Source organism: Indicator indicator, chromosome 5 (genome assembly GCF_027791375.1).
Source record: "Indicator indicator isolate 239-I01 chromosome 5, UM_Iind_1.1, whole genome shotgun sequence".
In the NCBI taxonomy this organism is placed as follows: domain Eukaryota; kingdom Metazoa; phylum Chordata; class Aves; order Piciformes; family Indicatoridae; genus Indicator; species Indicator indicator.
The window spans coordinates 17,756,678-17,776,691 of NC_072014.1; the positions used below are offsets into that span (position 1 = coordinate 17,756,678).

Here is a 20,014-nt window from a genome sequence, read left to right on the forward strand (position 1 = left end):
TTGGAGCAAACACCTGGTAAGTTACATGGAGGACTGAGGGGGGAGAGGAGATTTTAAAAAAAACTGCCAAAAGCAAGGATTTGTCAATCAGTCTTTGACAGCTTTTGTAGTTTGTGATATTTTAACATAAAGATGCAGTTCCTTAGTTCCTGTCAGAAATCTCTTCAAAGACCAACTCTTTGTTAAATCAGTGAGCCTAAATAAGTATTTTTCTTCCTGGTTTCTAGTCTTTAATTCATATTATTCTCAGGAAGAAAAAAAAAATATCCAGGCTGGCTTTCAGGTAGAATCTCTTCAAACATTAATTATTGTTTAAAGTTTCCTGTTGCTTTGTATCTTCTTTAAGAAGAACTGGATGGATGATCTTCCTCCTCTCAGTTCAGATCAGCACCCAGATAGGAAACCTTGTCTCTAAGGAGAAAATACATTGACATGCACTGGTGAGAAACAGAAGTCACCAGGTGTGGAAGCTTTTGCCTCCTGATATACAAGAGTTCAGCATCCACACTCTTGAAAACTGGATCCTAAATTGCTGCAATACGTCTGTTATTGTGCATATAACTAATTAGGTCATCAGCCTAATTCTTTCATAGAAATACAGTTTCTGCATAGGAATCCTACCATTTGCTGAGTTGCATGCAGAAAATACATTCCTTGTGTTTCATCTGTTTTTACAGAAAGCTTGGAGTTAGTCTCTCCAACACATCAGCAGTATTTATTTCTTTTACTGATGAGCATAGGGCAAAGAAAAGAAGCCTTTATCTTCATTGAATTGCTTTCTTCTCAGTTTAGTAATATGTTCATGGCACAAGGAAGCTGGTTGAAGGGAGAGAGCCATAAATCCATAAATATTTTAGGCATTAGACTGATGAAGGATGTTTTGCAAATAGACTGTGAGGAAAATGTCTCCCCTCAAAGCTTGCAGTTGTAAAGTCATAGTCTAAGGCAAATGAGGCACATGTTGCACTACTGTGCTTCTAAAGGTTTTTCTCGTTTCTAACTGGAAGGCTTGTCCTGAGCCAAATTCCAGAGCACTTTAGAGAAATTTTATTCTCTGTGTGTCTGACGAATGGCTGCTTTTGCAGCTTCCTGGCTGTATGTGGCTGACTTTCCTGCCCTCTCTTAGACCTTAATCATATTAATTAATAATTAATAAATTGTAATAATGCCACTAAGAATTCTTTGTTGTGCTTTCTGACTATGGATATAGCTAGTGGTCTTTCAGCCTAGATACAATGAATTTTATGACAGTTATGGTATATAGTCATAGTGTAGAAACCTGTCTTTCTTCGGCATGGCTGAAAACCAAGGATACACAGGTTTGGAGCACTGATACCTCATTTCAACTACCAGATTAAGGCTGATTTGAAGACCTGTGTCTTTCAGACTGTCTTCACTATGTTCCCTCTGTCTGGTCTCACAGTTAACACCAGGGAAAGAGAATTGCATTTCTTGCTTGTGCATTTATTAGAAGAGACAGTTTTCTATTTTGCTTTGTCTCATTTGCTTAGATTTAAAGAAAACAAAACAATGAAAAAACCCCCAAAACTACACTGCAAAACCAGAAGGCTTCAATGCTACATTAAGTTTTAGGACAGGTATAATTAGAAATGGAACATTCTTTTAGAGATTCATATCTGAATGCAACACTTTTTAATCAGAAGCTTAAAAAAAACCCAAAACAAAAACAAACAACCCAAACCCAGACTAGAAACATCATTATTGATTTTTAAATTTAAAAACCTGTTATTCCTTACTTACTATGGAGAGTAGATGACAACTGTCAGCTAGGATAGTTTTGCATTTCTTGGTTCTGATTTGCTTCTTGGTTATATTCAGCCATTGTATATGTTTATATTCAAATGTATATATACATATATAATTTATCCTCTTTTTAGCTTTTTTTTTCCATGAGTGAAAGGTAATGACACTAACTCATTTCAGAAGAATGCATTTCTTTTAACTTTATTCTTTCCTGTTCACAGAATTAATCAAGGCCCTGAAATTTGTCCCTAACCTCTCTTTGCACAGTTCAGAGCTGCAGAGGAAATTCAAATCTACTTAATGAGATACCATTCATCTTTGTAATGTTGGTGTTCTGGAGCATGCTGGGAGCAAGAAAACTGTCAGGAAAACTTAGAGCAAACCCTCAAGAAGAAAAGGTTCATATCTAGGGACCATCTCAAAGATGAAAGCAAAATTTGGAATCCTGTTTACCCCATGTGTTATTTAAGCTGCTTTTCTGCCTACAAACCCCTACACTTGAGGGTTTTGGCAGGATTCTACTGAAATGTAATTTTTCATATTATTTTATATATTCAGTATTATTTTACTGTCAGGTAGTAATAGGTAGTGTTACAAGAATAGCTTTGCTCTCAGATTATGTAATTGGTTTGATTTCAAGCAAGTTTCAAACTGTAGTATGTTTTTATTTTCTGAAGTATCTGGAGGCAAGATGATATTTTTGGTAGTTCCTTTTGTTCAGCTGGACACAGCTGAGTGTTCTGAATAGCAGCAGTCTTAAATAGCAGTTAAGTAGCATCTTCCATCAGGTAATTTTGAAGAGTTCTAAACGTTATTTAGGCCTTTTAGCCTTTTTGTGAGATTGCAAATATTTTAATCCCCATATTACAAATGAATAACATAAGGCTTGGGCAAAGTGGCTCATATATAGTTAAACTTGTGAGACACAAAGCCACAGAGAGAAGGGAAATTGTCATATTCCTTGAGTTTTAGTTTAACTATTGGATTTGTATTTCACTTTGCTCTTTACTTCAAGTTTGGTCTGTCATGGTCCTAAAAGTTTATCTCACAGGTATAAAGTCTTATGTTATGGTAGAGGAGTGATCTGGATGGATTTAAAGAGAAGTTACTGATTGCTTAAAGCTGCTTCAATTTAGTACTGAAAAAAAAACTAAGGGGGGGTGGGTGGAAGTACGTTAAAACTCAATACTTTTTCTTCATTTTCCAAATACTTGGGGGAGGAATCCTCTTTTACCCTAAAGTACTTTCAGCAGCTTTCTGTTTCTTTATTTTACCTACAAAAATATCCAGACTTGTCTGGAGCAGAAAATTTGACATTTTTCAGCCATAGAGGTGAAATCTATTGTTGGTGTTCACATTGCAAGCACAAGCCTTTTATGTATTTATATCCTCACTTGGGAATAAGCCTTATAAGAAACTAAGACTAGATTCAGAATGGGATTTTTTGGTGTTTGGTTTTGGGTTTGGTTGTTTTTTTGGGTGTTTTTTTTTTTTTTTTTCTGTGATGGCTCACCAATTCTTTCTTTCTTTGGGTTAAATATTTCTACAGGAATCAAATATTAAATTTTAATAATCTTTCATGCAACAATTTCTAAACCAGAAATTTTAGCACAACACTTTTTCTAAGACTCTGCTAATTATGATTTACTAAACCAGAAACAGGGAAGGAAGGGCAGAGGAAATCTTTTCAGTGCTGAAAAAAACAATAGTAAAAAATAATTAAAAGTTGTTTTCTCAATTCTAATTTGATCTATCAGCTTAATTGTATCACATTATACAGGGAGAAAAGAAGAGTAGGAAGAGATTAGAGTTAGTTACTTTTTTTTTATCAGTTTCTTGATTTAAGCCAGAGAATTGCGAAGAGAGAGGAGGACATAAGAACAAAAGATTAGCAAATCCCTGATTTTATTTCAGTTGGACAGTACAGAATGTTTTTTATTCTTGACTTGGTTTAGGAGAAACAAAACTCTTCCGAGAAGACTGGGATTCATCCTCGGCCTGCTTTGCTTGGTCTGACAAAGTCTTGCAAATTAGGATTTCTAAGTTAAAATTCTGCTGAAAGCAGTGTCTGCTTCAACATAAGATTCCCGTTTGGTGCTGTTTCAGCCAGCTTCCTCTCCCAGGCTGGGTCAGAACACATCCAAAGATAGAGAAGGACATGTGGTGGTGAACTTAACTTGTGCTAGCACACAAGGTGGATAAATGGGCATATCAGTCAAGAATTAGGCTAAGGAAAGAATATTAATGCAATTCTTGTTAAAACAAGAAGGATGTAATTAAGTAGGTAAAGACAAAGCATATCGTTCCTTTACTGCCAGTGTTCCAATGGCATATTCAGAAACTGAAAAGGAATCCAAGATTCAAGGTTTTTGTAAGTGAGAGACTTAATGAACTTGATTTCTCAAAGAGAAGATTAAGAGCTGATCTGAATGCAGAGTATGACTGCCTAGATTAGGGTGACATTTAGTAGAGAAACACAACTAGATTGTGTGGTTTATAACAGACATGGTAAGCATTGCTTCCCTAACAATGTAAATTAACTTAGTTGGAAATTTTAAGTCAAGCTGTTGAGGTTTTTTTCCCCAAAAATTTAGGTTCCTCATAGTAGGAAGGGCCAAAACTCTCCAAGTGAATGAAACTGTTGTGAATTTTTCAGCAAATCAAATGGCTCCTTACAACCTAAAGCAAATCTGCAAATTGCTGCAATTATCACTTTCAGTATTCTGTGTGATTGTGAAGAGAGTTATGCAGAAAGAATAATTCTTCATTTTTCCATGTAAGTTGTACTTTTAAAGGGGGAACATACAATAGGGTAACATACCCAGTGGCTCTGCATTATGCCACAGGACTGGACATAAAAAAGTAGGGAGGGAAGCCTAGTTGCTAGAGACCAAATGCAGGAAATAGGTCTCCTGAATGCAGATCTCCAGCCCTGCAACTCTGTTAACAGAATTCATGTGGATTTGCAAAAATAAAATTAGCTGAATTCTCTAAAAGAAAAATGGAGAAGCTGAATTTGTTAATATTTCACCTTTTTAAAGGTTGTTCCTACCTCTGGATGCCTTTTAGTTGTCTTGTACTGAAAATGAAGTAGAAATGTGAACTCCAAAGATGCCTCTTCCCTTTTTAATTTTTCAAGTACTCACTGTTATTTTAACAACTCTTCATGGATAGCTTTAATATCTGACATGTTGGCAAGTGAATTACAGAGAGATTTTTGTTTCATTTTAAAATGCCTTCAGGCTGATTTTACTGACTACTAGTAGTGTGTGGAGGTCACAGCTATCTCAGGGAAGCTGGAGCTTGCTGCCAAATTGATCAAGAAGACAAGAGACAAATGCAGCAAGAAGTTGCATTCAGAGAGAGTTGTCTTCAGAGTGCAGTGTTATATTTTGGGAGCCACGTGGAAGGGAAGGGAGATAATAGTCCCTCTGGTCTGAATTCTTAGTGGATGCTTATGACTTTCTGCACGTCTTCATTTTTCTCTTTAAAAAGAGAAAAATGGAGACATGGACTTGTGGCAACTTTTCAATGAGATCCACGTTTCATTCTCTGTGCAAATGTGCATTAAGAGAGCCTGTTAAATAACAAAATGTGATTAAAGCAACCCTCAGTTAGACCACAAGATTATGGTAAAAAAGTCCATAATCTTATAAATTGTTCTTTTTATTCTAATTAAACATTTGCACAAGTCTCTGAATCAGCTGCTGGATATCTAACAGAAACTCTCCCCTGATTTGGTGATTGGCCATTAACATCAGCTTGGTTTTTTCGAACCCCAAAATGTTATGAAGAGCAGAGAGCTAGAGGTGTGGGGAGGTGGTGTTTATAGAACTGCAGGCTTAGCGTACAGGAGCACACCTCTGTGGGGACATGCTCTGTGCTAGTCAGGGAAGCGCAATATTGAGGGAGCATTCCCACAAAAAAAATTCTTATCATTTAGATTGGAAAAGACCCTTAAGGTCATACGAGTCCAACCATAAACCTGACAGTTCCAAGTCCACCATGTCCCTAAGAACTGCATCTGCCTCTGAGGATGGTGACTTAAATGCTTCCCTGAGCAGTGTCTTCCAATGCATGACAACCCTTTCACTGAAGACGTTTTTCCTACTATTCAACCTAAACCTCCCCTGACACAATTTGAGGCCGTTTCCTCTTGTCATACCACGTTACTTGGGAGAACAAACTGATGTCCACCTGACTACAACCTTGTTGTTCAGGTAGAGCTGCCTCAAGTGTTCCTGGTGATGCACAATAAGCAAGGAATTGTATAACTGTATAGCATTGATTTGAACAGTAAATTCCGTTTAGCATTAACCAAATGAGAAATATGTTCCTTGTGGGACAAAAGCAACACAAATGTGGAACGAACAGATTGTTGCTAGTTTGTATTGGAGGAGTGTGCCAAGAGTTGCATCACAATGTTAATGTTCCTGATTTTATGCTGGGCATTTAAAATATGTGCTCTGTTGAGTATGAGTATTTACTTCTGCCACTCCTTTAGTCATCATAATATGTACAGTTATGGTAGAAGGCTGTGTATGTATGCAAGAATTTGTGATAAACTTCAGCATATGGTCATTCTCCACAGTGGCAGTGTGCTCAGCTTTCCTGACAACTGGAACTCAAACACAGGAGTTCACCCAAACCTTGTGATCTAAAAGAATGTTGAAAAGATTTGATCTACAGCATGTTCACCTTCCTACGTTGTCATCATCATAATAGTACACAAATAAGGAGTGTTGTGCAATGTGTTAAAAAGCTCTCAGAGCTTAGTTTAGATGCTGCTCTGACACTGGTAACTTATATCTCCCTTTGATTGCCAGAGGAAAACAGTGGATTGTATTTTCAGTTCATTCCACATATGGTTTAAATTTTGCTTTATCAAAGTGAAAGAACACATTATGCTGTAGAGCCACTCTTAGTGTTTTTTCAGAAGCTTCTTAATACCCTGTGCTTAAGTGATACTCAGTTAAATCTCTTACACCCACTTAGCAATATTCTAATTACAAATGCTCATCTAGCAGACAACTCTAGAGATGAACCAAGACTTACATTATTATGAGAAGTATCTGAACCGAGGACATTCCCAGTAACAATTTTAAATCTTATTCAAATGGAAGATTATGCTACTGTTATGAGAAAAAGAGCTTTTGGATGTAGGTTTTTGTTTGGAGTGGTAGCATGTGTGACACTTCCTTAACTTATTTGAATAGATAAGCAGGTCAAGAAGAGAATGAAAGCTTAGACATTAGGTAGTTAGGTAGAAAAGGCAAATGTAAATCAAGGCACTACACTCAGATGTGTAACCAGTAATGTAGTCCCAGATACTATGCAAGTACCAGAAGCTTCAACCCAGGTAAGCATCTGGATTTATCCAAGCTTTTAAAATGGAGATTGCACCTGATCAAAAACTAGTACAAATATCCTGGATATCCAGCTTCACAAAAAGGCAGCTTTTCTTGCAATGTAGTGTCACCTCGTTTAAACAAAAGGCTTAGCCATGATACCCAACCTTTCTGTTTGCAGCAGCTTACCTCTTGACAGGATCAGTGCAATTTATTTAAGGCTCACGATATGGTGTTTGTACTGTCTGCTCTGTGTAAAGGGATCTTTTAAATTGACTGGAACTCCAGTTTCACTGAAGGAGTTCTCCTGATGCTTTTGGTGTTTCGTTTTTTGGTGGGTTTTGTTTTGTTTTGTTTTGAATTTTCTCCTTATGCCTCAGTAGTCTGGTTCAGATCTCAGAAGGTCCCATGTAGTACCATGACATACAGCAGGGCCTGTAGAGTTTCTGGTAGAAAGAAGTGTAAGAGAAATTGTTGAATTACTAATGATAATGTGTAACATCTCGTATAAAACTGCTTTTATACCTGAAGACTGAAAGGTACATGATATGATGCGAGTTTTTAAAACACACTCCATGGAGTATATAATCTTTTGGGTGACATATATTTGCTAGGCAAATGAATAGAAACCTCAGTAAGAATAGTATAAGAGGATTCTGACATGCCAGAAAGACATCTACGGATTAAGTGAGCTGAGGAAGTTTGCTAATGAAAGTTCACAAAGACAGTGAGTACAAAGAATGACCCAAAGAAAGACCAGCATGTTGTGAAAGACCTTAATGAGACTAAGCAGCCAGACATGCAGTTGGTGAAGTTCCATCTAGATAAATGTAAAATAATGCACACACAATGACCACACATAGAAAATAACATGCTACAAGTTGGCTATTAACAGTTGGGACTGAGATCTCAGCTTGATAATAGTGATTCCATTACATCAGCTCAGAGTTCAGTACTGGTCCACCCTGAGTATTTTATGTGATTCCTGTCCATACCTCCCAAACTTTTGGCTGAAGTTAATTGTGATATAATTGAGAAGGGCAACAAGGATACTCAAAGGAATGGAATGGTTTCCATGCAAAGAATAACTGAGCAACAGTGGACTTGGGATGTGGTACAGGTCTTATAAAACTGAGTTGCATGGAGCTACATTTAAAGAAAAAATAATTGTTTCATTGTCAGAGCAGATTGAAACTCAATGCAAAGAGTCTTCTACATTAGTTCAAGGGGTGACTATGCAAGACAGTCGCTAGTGTTTACAAATACACAGAAAACACCTGGCTGTGGAAAATTTCTAGTGGAAAAAGACATGAACCTTGTAAAAATAGTTGGAGGAAATAGGAGGCATTTGTGCTGATCCTGTTGTTCTAATAGGTAAACTACAGATGTTTCTTCTGTAGGACAGAACAAAAGGCTGAATGGAGCTTCATTAGAGTTTAGCCTTTCTTGTGTGCTTTGGATTGTCTGTTGCTACATTTGCATTTTTTATATGCTTTGAAAGTCATTGTCACCTGTCTGGTGACACAGAAATACTGCAGAGTATTTCTCATGTTTGCATGTTCTGAAATCAGAAAACAGAAGTGGTAGCAGTAGATTACTGCTGAAATCTGTCCAGATTCTGTTAATCGTTGCTCACTTTGATAGTTTGGGTGGTTTAAGGAGACCTGTTGCATAGAGATAGAGTCTTCAAATTTGCTGGAAAGACATTTTTAAATTTAACTTTTTATTAACCCTTTTGAAATAGGAGGACAACAATAAAAGGTTGTTAAATTTAGTTATGTCTATCAGAGCACTGTGAATTGCTGTATTAATTTCTTCTGTATCATAAACAGCAGAATGCAGGCTTTTATTTTGCATTTATGGTAACTGTTAGCCTCTGTTATTATTTTGGTTTATAGAACTGTTTTTTTAAATACTGGTGCTTCTCACTGGGCAAGGTATGTTGCACCATTTCTGAATATATACCTCAACACATTACTCTCTCCCTCTTTCCTATTCCCTCCCTCCATGAAATGAAAGGGATAACTTTGTGTACTGATCTGAGATCAGTTTACCCTGCAGCATTAATCTTCAAACAGAGACACTATTTTATTTTTCCATCGTGCTGTAATCCACTCCAGTTTCTGCTATATTTAAAACCCATTAATTGTTAATGTTGCACTTCTTGAATTCTAATGATGACCAGACTACAGGCGGGGCTCCTGTTTGGGAAGGATCATTAACCATCCCCTGGGGATCATGAGTGGTACTTCGTAGAGGCAGCGTGAGCTGTATTATTTGTGCAGATTTTATCCTTGTGCTGTTACATCTGTTTGAAGCTGGGACTTGTATGGTTTTGACCGGCATTGCCCCGTGCTAGCGCTGCGGATGGTTATCTGGAATGCACCAAAGAATCGTTGGTCGCTGCTGCTTTTTCCCTTTTAATTTTTTCAAACGGGACTTCAGACTCTATTGGTATTTTTGCTGTTTCTTTTACACAGTCTCAGATACTTCAAATGGTTGAGGTACTTTTCAGCGTTACTCTTTTGTTCTAGATTACCTGATCTAAAAATTAGTAGTTAAGATTGAAAAGCAAAACCTGTCTTCCATTTAAGGTAAAAAACCCTCAAAACTATTTCCTAATGATACGGCAATCTGTTAATATATATCATAAATGTAATAATGCATGTTGACTGGCATACATCTATTATAAAACAAATGCTCAGAAACCATTTTGTCTGCATGTAGAATTTTGATATTTTGTGCAGAGTGATGCAAAAAATGATGCAAGTTAGGAGCAGATTTTTATTTTCTGTTGTTACATTTTAAGCTTTTAAACATTGAACTGTCATTATGTTCTAGAAACACATTCATTGTAACAACGTGTCATTTAATAATTCAATAATTCAATCTAGACAAGATGTTTTTCACTCTTGTAATTGTCTTAATATGGTACCTTTATATCAATGAAATACTGTATTTAATGGCAAAAGCTGATAAAAGTTACGTTGTCTCTCCAGGAAATTTGTTAGCAATGACATTTACAAAATCATGCATATGGTTTAGAAGGAATGTAGCAAAAAAACATAGTTCAAAAAATTTAAGTGTTTAATGTTAGGTAATAGATTATCCAAGAATATCTTTGTAGGGAGAAATGATGCTGTGTGTTTTTTCCTGAATTTATCTGTTTGCACATGTGCATACATCCAAAGAAAATAGTTAATGCAGACTTCTCTGGAAACCTAAATGGGTTCTAAAATAAAATTACAGTCTTTATCCTCAGGCTTAGAAAGTCTGGAAGCAGGTAATTTACTGTTACAATTCTTTAACTAACGAATCTGTAAATTTTATTTTTCTCCTTTTTGTAAGTCCTTTTAGTATCAAATATGTGACATGTACCACCCAAGATTAAACAAATTTATTAGGTTTATTCAGATAGCACTGTAAAGTAGCAAAAGCTGCAAAAAAGACTGCAAAGCAAGCTTCACAAAAAAAAATATAGCAAATTGAACTATTTTCTCTTGAGCTGATTTAAAAACAAGGCTGGGAAATGAACACTTTATATTTTCTAAGAGAGGCCATTTTTTGCCCTCTCCTCCAAAGAATCCATTTCTGATCTTAAATAAGGATGGAGGAATATACATGCACAGATGCTCACAGGATAATTCAAGTTGAAAGGGATCTCTAATGTCATCTGGTCTAACGTACAGCTCAGAGCTGTGAGATCAAGCCAGATATTCTCTTTTATTTGAACTAGAAAAATGTTCAGATCTTTTTGAATCAGGAAATTAATTTTAATCTGTATCCATGACACATCAGGAAAAATTACGTATTATGCTTAATTGAGGCCTCAAGGCAGTGGCAGTTATAAACTGTTTCCTTAACATTCAATGCCATTCCCCAGCTCCTGCAGTGTTAATAGCAGAGCTCTCTGCAATCTTGAAGATATTCTAAACTGCCAACCAACAGGAGTCCTGGTATTTAGCAAAGATGCAGTCAGTTCCTAGTTTCTGAAAAATTCAGTCAAATGTAGGAGGAGTATATTCAGTGCTTCACTTATCTCACATTTTTCATGGTGATAAAATGTTTTCTTAAGTGTGGTTAACTTCAATATCCTTTCCTCATGTAAACACTCCCTCTGTGCTCCTCTGAATTTAGCCTTCCCATGGGATCTGTCACTAATCCGTTCTGCACAAAGTTTGACGATTGTGAGCTTTTTTCACAGGAATGGCTGTTTCTAATGGAATAGAACCAGCCTCTCACAAAGAGGTCCCTGATTATTTACAGAATATTCACAAATAAGTGCTAATATCCATCTCTGAACAGAAAAGCAGATAAATGAGAGTGACTTGTTAAGAGGCAAAAGTTGTTTCTCATAATGCATCTGTTGAGTCAGCAAGTGATGGGGGAAGGCTGTCCAGGGGGCTTTTTGCAATTCAGATGCATCAGTGGGGCCTGCAGTGCAGAGAATGTGCAGGGTTGGGGGAGGATGACAGCAACGATGGAGCTGCCTTTTCTTCACAAGCTCTGACATGCTATCAATTCCCTAACCTGTGTTAAATATAACTATTATGAGGGCTGAAATTTTATTTCTTCCTGTCTATCTAAAAACAAAAGAAAAAGATTCTAGTAGAAAATGTGATTTTTCATTTTCTTCTGTACTGTATTGCCCTGAAAAGTTGTAAATGGATTGTTTGTTCTCCAGATGGATCCTGTGCAAAAAGCAGTCATAAACCACACATTTGGAGTGTCCATTCCCCCAAAGAAGAAGCAAGTAATTTCCTGTAACGTCTGCCAGCTTCGATTTAACTCTGATGTAAGTATTGGCTGTTTTAATTATTTTTTTCTTTCCTTTTTTTTTTTTTGGACATTAAGTATCAGTTAATCTAACCCTTTTTTTCCAAAACAAATTATTCCAGTTCTGCCGACATTCTTCTTAGCCTGATGAGCTGATATTTTGTCTACTTAGAGGTAGTATTATACGCCCATAGTATAATATGCCCATAGAGGTGTATTGCTCTTTTTTTTGTGAGTGAATGGATCTGGCACAGTATCATCCATTCACCATATCCCATTTGACAGTCCAGTAACGTTCAACACATACTGCAAAAATTTTTTTTTTTTTTTTTTAAGTAAAGGAGGGGAAGCAGACAGAAGAGCTTCCCTTTAAGTTCTCCATGTCACACTCACTCTTGTTTTGGCAGTGTTAGGTTAGCAGTTGGACTTGATGACCTTGGAGGTCTTTCCCAACCCTTATGATTCTTCCAGACAGAATATCTTTTTCCTGTTGTTCTTACATCCCTGCTGATGATATGCTTTCACATTTCTTAATAAAGTCACTCTTCCTGTAACTTCATTTAGAACAAATCAGTGTATTTACTTCTAGCTGTCTTTTTGAGTATGATAAATTTCAAGGAAACTATTTTCTGAGGTGTAATTAAAAAATCACACATATTGCATAAGAGTACATTGACTGATATGTTTAAAATATATATCAAATTAATGCTTTTCCAGAAAATTAAAAACTTCAAAAACCAAACTATGACTAAGAAAATTATAACCTTTGTCAATTCAAAAATATGTATGTGTTCATGGAGACTACTTGCAAGTGTCATTAAGCTAATAAAAAACACCTCAGATATTTTCTTGATCTCAAATCTAAGCACAAATTCTTAAGTGATATGTTAATATTAGATATTTTGCTGTTATATTTTCATTCTAAGAAATAGTTTGCAGATACCACCTGAAAGCCTTTGAGTACTTGGTTCTCCTAGAGATTTGTAGTAAGGTGCCTATTACTCTGATTTTCTCTGCCTCTGTCATCCCACTTTGAAAAGTGTCTTGTAAAGTGATTTTCCCAGTTTGGCTTTCTTAGCTAGACTGGTAAGGGTTTTGAAGCAGTGCTGTCTTACATTCAAATTGATTTCTAAATCTGTCATCTTTTGGCAAGCTTATTAAACTTCCTTTGAAGTGGCAATATATACTTAGTTAACTGATTTTAAAAATGGTTACTTAAAATTTAGTTCATTTATCTTTCCTCTTTAAGTTTTAAGGTGAGAAAAATCTTTCTGCTCTCATACTTGGCTTAGATACCTCCTTTTACTGATAACAACTTTATTTGTTCCTTATTTTAAAGATTCAGATCCAGGGAAATTTTTGCTTATGACCTTACTTCAGCACCAGGGAGGCAGCTTTTCCCTCTGCTGAGGTTAGGGTCCCTCTGATGATGGGTCTGTCGTTAGAGGAGTTGCTCACTTTGTCTGCACTGACATTCAGGTGAACAAACAGCACTTCAGGCAGACAGACTGCATCACAATCTAGTGGCTCAAAATAATAAATAAATAAATAAAAGCTGAAATACGATACCATTTTGTACATCTGCCAACCAAGCAATTTTTCCTATCTAGACTAACTCACAATGTAGAACAAAAAGTGCCTATCGTATTCTGCTTTCAATAGTGCCATTGCAAAAGCATGATAGATTATAGCTTTGTTTCTCCTTCTGGGGCAGGTGTATTCATACAGTGATGTGCTCCATTCTAAATGTGATCAATATGCTCAGTTCTAGTTACTGGAATATATCATCGTGCTTTTGTGATGGATGGTTGTAAGAAAAGATGAAGCATCATGAGTGTGTCACTGATAGTGATAAAATGCAGTTCCTTACTTTCTACGGAAATTTACTTTACCAGGACTTTCAAAAACAACCTGGAACTTTGATTTTAGAATGTGCTGGGATTCTTTTAGTAACAAAAAATACTTAAATATATGTTTCATAAATATTTCATAATGACAACATACAGGAATGCTTGGAGAATGAGTTTTCATAATATAGCACTTCTATTTTAAAAGCTATCTAGCTTTCTTTTCCTGGGTAACTTACATAAGATTTTAAATCTTTCCTCCAGGTTCAGTCTTTTGACCTTACAAGTTATTTATCTGAGTGTGTGTTGAGTTTTTTTTTATTTTTTCACTGGAGTGAGAACTTATTTTATTCAGATATGTCTCTGCATTGTAATTTCATTCAGGTAGTGATAACATCCTTTTGACTAAGTTCTGCAGAGTCTCATAGTTCTTAGTTTACTAAGAACTCCTACACAGAAATAAAAATCTGAACTCTGCTTATGTTTTTCTTTGTGGTCTCTTTATAGTGTGAAGTTACACTTAGAGGGTGGAATGGTCTTTACAATCCATTCTGTGTTTGTGGATTTGGGGAAAGGAAATCAGGTACTTGTGAACCTTGTAACTGTTCAATTTCAGTGAATCAGATCTACCAACATAACATCCTCAGAATACACTGAGAGCCTTTCAGGTGGCATAAAACTGTGATAACCTGCATTAAAAGCTTGAGCGTAAGACATTGCAGAATTAGATTTGTAGTACAGCCACTTCGCATTTGCAGTTTTTATTGGCTCTACAAGGCTGACATATATTCCTTGTTGTTGATGGGCATTTTGTTCCTTTGAACTCCATTTGACCTAAATTATGCAAGCAAATGAAATAAAAATGACAGAAGCAAACTGTTGAATATTTTTCTTACTTTTGTGCTCATAACTGAATTTTAATTGCATGCTGTTTGAAGATTCTGACCTGATTCTAATACTGCTTTATCCGTGGCATGAGTAACCAATGGATATTTATGAGATTTATGATGATTATGGATATGTGAGAAGAAGAAAATTGTTGTTGCCTGCAATGTTTTTCTCACACTGTGGACACCCACTGGTCTGGATCAATAGACCAAAAGATTCAGACCAGTCAATCTATGGTTGTCAAATCTTCCACTGAATTAATACTGTAAATGGCAAAAGTTTCTATTTTCTTCTGCTAGTATATTTCCAGGTTTTACTTTGGTGAGAGAGTTTTGCCATCAGATTCAGAGGCAGAGATCTGCAGCTTTCTGCTGGAAGAGAAAATCTGATATCAGGGATGGAAGGAAAATTTCAAGTAGGTTGTCTCCTGAATTCTGAATTTTTCAGGATCTCCTAGTCTCCTGGACTTCAAAAACATTTTTTAAAAGTACAAAGCGACTTTTTGAAGTGCAATATGAAGACTCTAAATGTGGTCTAATTTTAACCTGATCTGTTTATTAACAGAGAAATTATGGGGTGTGACTCATACTCAGGGATTCAGCATTGTAATCTGTTATTTTCTAGAATTCATTAGCCACAGTTTGGCCAATTTGGAGGTTGTGGTTTTTTTTGTAATGAACAATTAGACAAGCATCTTGAATACCTTTTACAAGTTTTGCCAAGACCAGGAGAAATTGCACTACAGAAGGGATCACTAAAAGTCTTGAGAAACAAAAAAAAATACAATGTCACCTTTGTGAAGTAACAGCGAATTACAATTGTCATAATAGTTTGTACTATGAGGCTGTTGAATGAGAATTTTATCTGTAGCAGCAGTATTGACCTGACAACAGTGATCACTGAGGGTGCTTCCACAATATTGTTCACATTATGCAGTTATGAAGCTCTAGCTGGTACTTGACTGGAATTGAGTGCCTAAACCTAAGTGTTTTGTTTTCTGAGTTTCCTAAGCATCTAGGACACGCACACCAGCCATGTTGACCTGGCAGAGGACCTGCAGCTGAGGGTCAGACAACACGCTTAAGTACATCTCAAATCATACTGAGTGCCTGTTTCTAGGCTGAATTCCCACTGATTAGCTTTGCCTTTTTTTTTCTTTTTTTTTTTTTAATGGCAGCAAAGCAGGATTTAGTGAAGAAAAAGCATTAAGGGAAATACAAGAAAATTAATTGACTTGAAGATTATGAGCAACAATTTAAAGGACATGACATGCTAAAAGAATGAGGGAGGAATAGACAAAGAACATTGCTCTAAAACAATTTTTAATGATGGTAGATACCAGGAGTCAGCTGTTGTTAAATTATGGTGGAAATTTCTGTTTGGGAAGGAAAGCATTATGAGGATTGGTATCTGATGAGACTGATTAGTTAGAATAGTAAGTGGGGTATTATTTTAGCCTGCTTAAACTTTATTCTGGTATGCAGAGGAACTTCACTGGAAAAACTATTATTTAAAAAGAAAACAACAACAAAGTGACACCATCCATTAATAGTTACAGTTGGATTTGCTCCGGTATATTAGAATAAACACAGATAATTCCAACTTTGCGTCAAATTTTCTGTTAACACCATTTTATCTTTTCGTTTCTACATGATGGTGAAACAGTATGTGTACCAGTGCAGCAATGATTATTGTGTCAGTAAAGTTCAAACTACAGTGTTCTGTTACAATCCAGCTCAGAAAAAAAGTAATAAATATCTCATTTACATTTGCTACCACCAGAGACCATGCAGCAGTAGAGGAAGAACCCTCTTGTTGGAACAGATTGTGATAGTGAGTCAGATTTTATGCTTGCTCAAAGACCACCAGAGTGAGGGACATAACTGTATTCCACCAAGAGGAAGCAAGACATGCTGAGAAAGATTCAGCTTAGCCTTGGATACAATATTTTTTCCTTTTAAGAATTCCAGGATTCCTTCCAAACCCATGATATATATATATGGAGTACAGATAAGATTTGCTAAATAAGTTTTCACATTAATTATGTGGGTCTGGCTTGTTGATATTAATTATTTGTATAATAGACATTCTAGCAGAAACAAAAGGCAGCTTCAGTTTGCTAAATCCTTATTTCCCTGTAAGAGGGTCCAGTAGCAACAGAGCAAGGGGGAAAATGGCTTTCTATTCAACATTAAAATCCTTCACTGCCTACTCTTGGCTTGTCCTTTCTTATTCCTTCTGGCCACCAGATGAACCTGCAGCATCTTCTGCAGCTGCTGTGTGGCAAAATGTCTCTCTAGCAGCTGTGGAGCTTTGGCCAGACCATCAATGAGATGTCTGTTATATTCTGTTACGATGTCTGACATTGTAGTGTGCAGTCATAAGAGAAAAATGAGTTGCAAGTATACCTGTTTGGATTCTGCAGAACTGATTTTTTTTCTTCCACATCTATGAATCATCACCTTATGTTCAAGTAACTTTTCTTTGATCATCTCCCTCCTTTTTTTTTTTTTTTTTTTTTTTGGAGGAGGAGGGTGAGGGAAGTGGTGTTTATTTTGATAGTCCACAGAGTTTTTGGAACTTAGGTATTATTCAGTGACAGTCCTAATCCAGTTCCTTTCCTCAGCATCAGATTTATCTGTGCTCCAAACACACAATTATATTGTGCCAGCAGTTCACATGGGGTTTTGTTAATTCTTTTTGTTTGGTAGTGTTTGGGTTTTTAAGAACAGAGTTCATCATCTGTTGGTCACATCTAAAATAAATACTTGCTTCCCTCTGTGCACTTCCTGTTTCTTGCAGAAAGGTCTTTGATTGTGATACAGCCTGGTAGGTACCATCTAGTTGATGGAATATCATTAGATTTGAAATAAACTTGTGTTTGTGCAGTGTGTTGATCTGTGAACAATGACTGTAAGTCGATTGTCCTTTCTGGTGTCACCTGCCAATACTTGGAAATCAAGAAAAAGCACCTTGTAGGCAGATCAGAAAAGGCAGATGTTTACAGCAGAGCATGAAGAGATGATGAAGGTCATATTAATGTTGAATGCATTTATAGTTAATAAAAATTATGTGATGGTAGTGATCATCTTAAAAAAAAAAAAAACAACAAAACCAGAAGGCATATTTTTTAAGCTTAGACAAGTATTATCAAATGTTAACCTTGCAAATTTGAATGAATCATTCATGCTGTCAAAAAGATAACACACAAAATAATCAATAGCATCAAATAAAAATCTACAGAACTGTCGTTGTCTTTTGTCAAATGTTTTACATTTTCCCTATAAATAAGACTTTTTATATTGATTCTTTGGATATGGAAGGTAGTGAAGCAGATAAGAGGTAATTAAAAGCATAAATCTTAGGAACTTATGAAGGTAATTTTCTATTTTGTAGACAGAACTGACAAAATGATGAAAGTTGTTAGCTCCAACATGACAGAAATATTGCATGATTATAGGGTACAGGCTTATAATGTGCTGAAAGTTCCTTTCAAATAACACCCATTTAACAGAGCTTTTAACTAAGTTTGCTTAGACATTTTAAAAATGGGTTGACTTCTTATGACATGGCTGGTCTTCACAACTTTTATATTTTTCTATGTCCTTTTCAAAGGTAATCTACCTTACCATTCAGAGCAATTAGATTTAGAAATCTGTTGAAAACAGAACTGAAGCATAATGCATAGCTTTGGTATAATAAATGTATGAACACCTCAGTATTGCAGATTTCTTCAGTTACATCTATTATTAATATCAAATGAGATAAAACTAAATTTTTCAGCACCTCTTCCTGATTTATCACTTCATGTAATTTTTATTAGAGTTATGATTCTAGTATAAATTCTTCTGAATTGATGTAGTCCTTTCATAAATAGGCATCCTCTTACAATATGGTTTCAACCATTAAACTATGTGATCAAACATTTGGTAGACCTCTTACTATTTTAAGAAAGGGAGCTTTGTAGTTTAGGACCTGCTGTGAATTAAAATGATGATACGTTATGGGCATAAATACCTTGGTGCTCTTCCAGTCTTGCACAATTAGATGCCCTCTGTAGTAAGACCTCTGCCATTGCCCCCATGTCAGGAGAGCTCTCATAGGGACCCTGCACTCTTCATCAAATCATTTCTCCTTACTTCCTCATATAATGCAATTGTGGTTAGCCCTAGCTTCTTCCTCAGTAAGAGCCTCACCTGTAAAACCAATGACTTTTTTTTTCTTTTTTTTTGGTACTTGTTGCTATGTAGCTATGATGGAGTTCTCTATGTATCAGGAATTGTGGAAGCCATACCCTTGCTTAAATCCATACTTTTTCAAGAATACTCTTACTTATCTTCCACAACTACTTAGGCATTATTTCTGTCTTTCAGACACAAATTCTATTGATTTCAAAATAAGCTTAGCAATTCAGGATATTGATAGTTTAGGGGAAAGACCTGAATGTTATGAGGATGTTGTAAGTATTCAGAAATAAATATAAAATAAGGAAATTCTGTATTCATTATATGTCCACATGAACTGGAACCAACTTAATGCATAGAAGTGGGCAGGTATACAGGTGTTGAGGTGTAGTCTTTCTACAGTGTATGTTATGACTATATTTAGGACAAATTAGATTTATTTATATTTTATCTTAAAATTATGAAAAAAAAGAAAAAAAAAATAAGATATGCAGGAAAGAATTTGCAGATATTCCAGAGAAGAAAAGAAGTTTTCAGGATGATTACATATCTGTTAAGTCTTCCAGCCTATGTAGTTAAACTGTTACTAGAGAAGCTTTTGTGGTCTTTTGAACAAATATTTTTCTTTGGAGACTACCATTATATTGACACTAAATGAATACAGCATTCGGGATTAAATTGCTATTGAGAAGACTTCCCATCCAGGGCAGAATTCTTGCTTTAAAAAGATGCAATAAAGAGGGAGAAGAATAAGATATGCATGTACCATGCTCAGTTCCATTTAGTTAAGGCACTCTCCTGGTATTACAGAGCTTAAGTCATGAACCTGGGCTTTGCATGTGGATACTTCAGAGTCTCATTTTATTTCTGTATTTCTCCTTCTTAATGTCATATGTTTAATCTTACATCTTAATTGTCAGCCTGGCTAATGTGGTGGCAGATTCAAGCATTCAGCGTAAGTGTTGAGGGTCCAATGGTCTTTTTTTCCATGAAGACCTATTGAAGGGCTACTTCAGCTAATCCTGAATAAATCTGAACAGCAACAACAACAACAACAAAAAAAAATCTTCATTTCACATGCATACATCCTGAACTGTTAGACTTAGTCAAACCTGAATCGGATAGTCATTGAAGGGATCTGGTAGGTTAATAAATTCAGTTAATTAGTCATTCACACAGTAAATAGATTCTAGAATTCAGTCACTTG

At 35.9% G+C, this 20,014-nt stretch overlaps 1 protein-coding gene across 3 annotated transcripts in view; it reads left to right on the top strand.

Annotated features, from left to right (window-relative positions):
• ZNF385B (zinc finger protein 385B) overlaps positions 1-20,014 on the top strand; it is a 132,166-nt gene that overhangs the window by 84,638 nt on the left and 27,514 nt on the right. For all 3 annotated transcript variants that reach the window (XM_054381117.1, XM_054381115.1, XM_054381116.1), the window contains one exon: positions 11,797-11,907. In XM_054381117.1, coding sequence (XP_054237092.1) covers positions 11,797-11,907 — 111 coding nt within the window. The remainder of the gene's footprint in view (positions 1-11,796; positions 11,908-20,014) is intronic.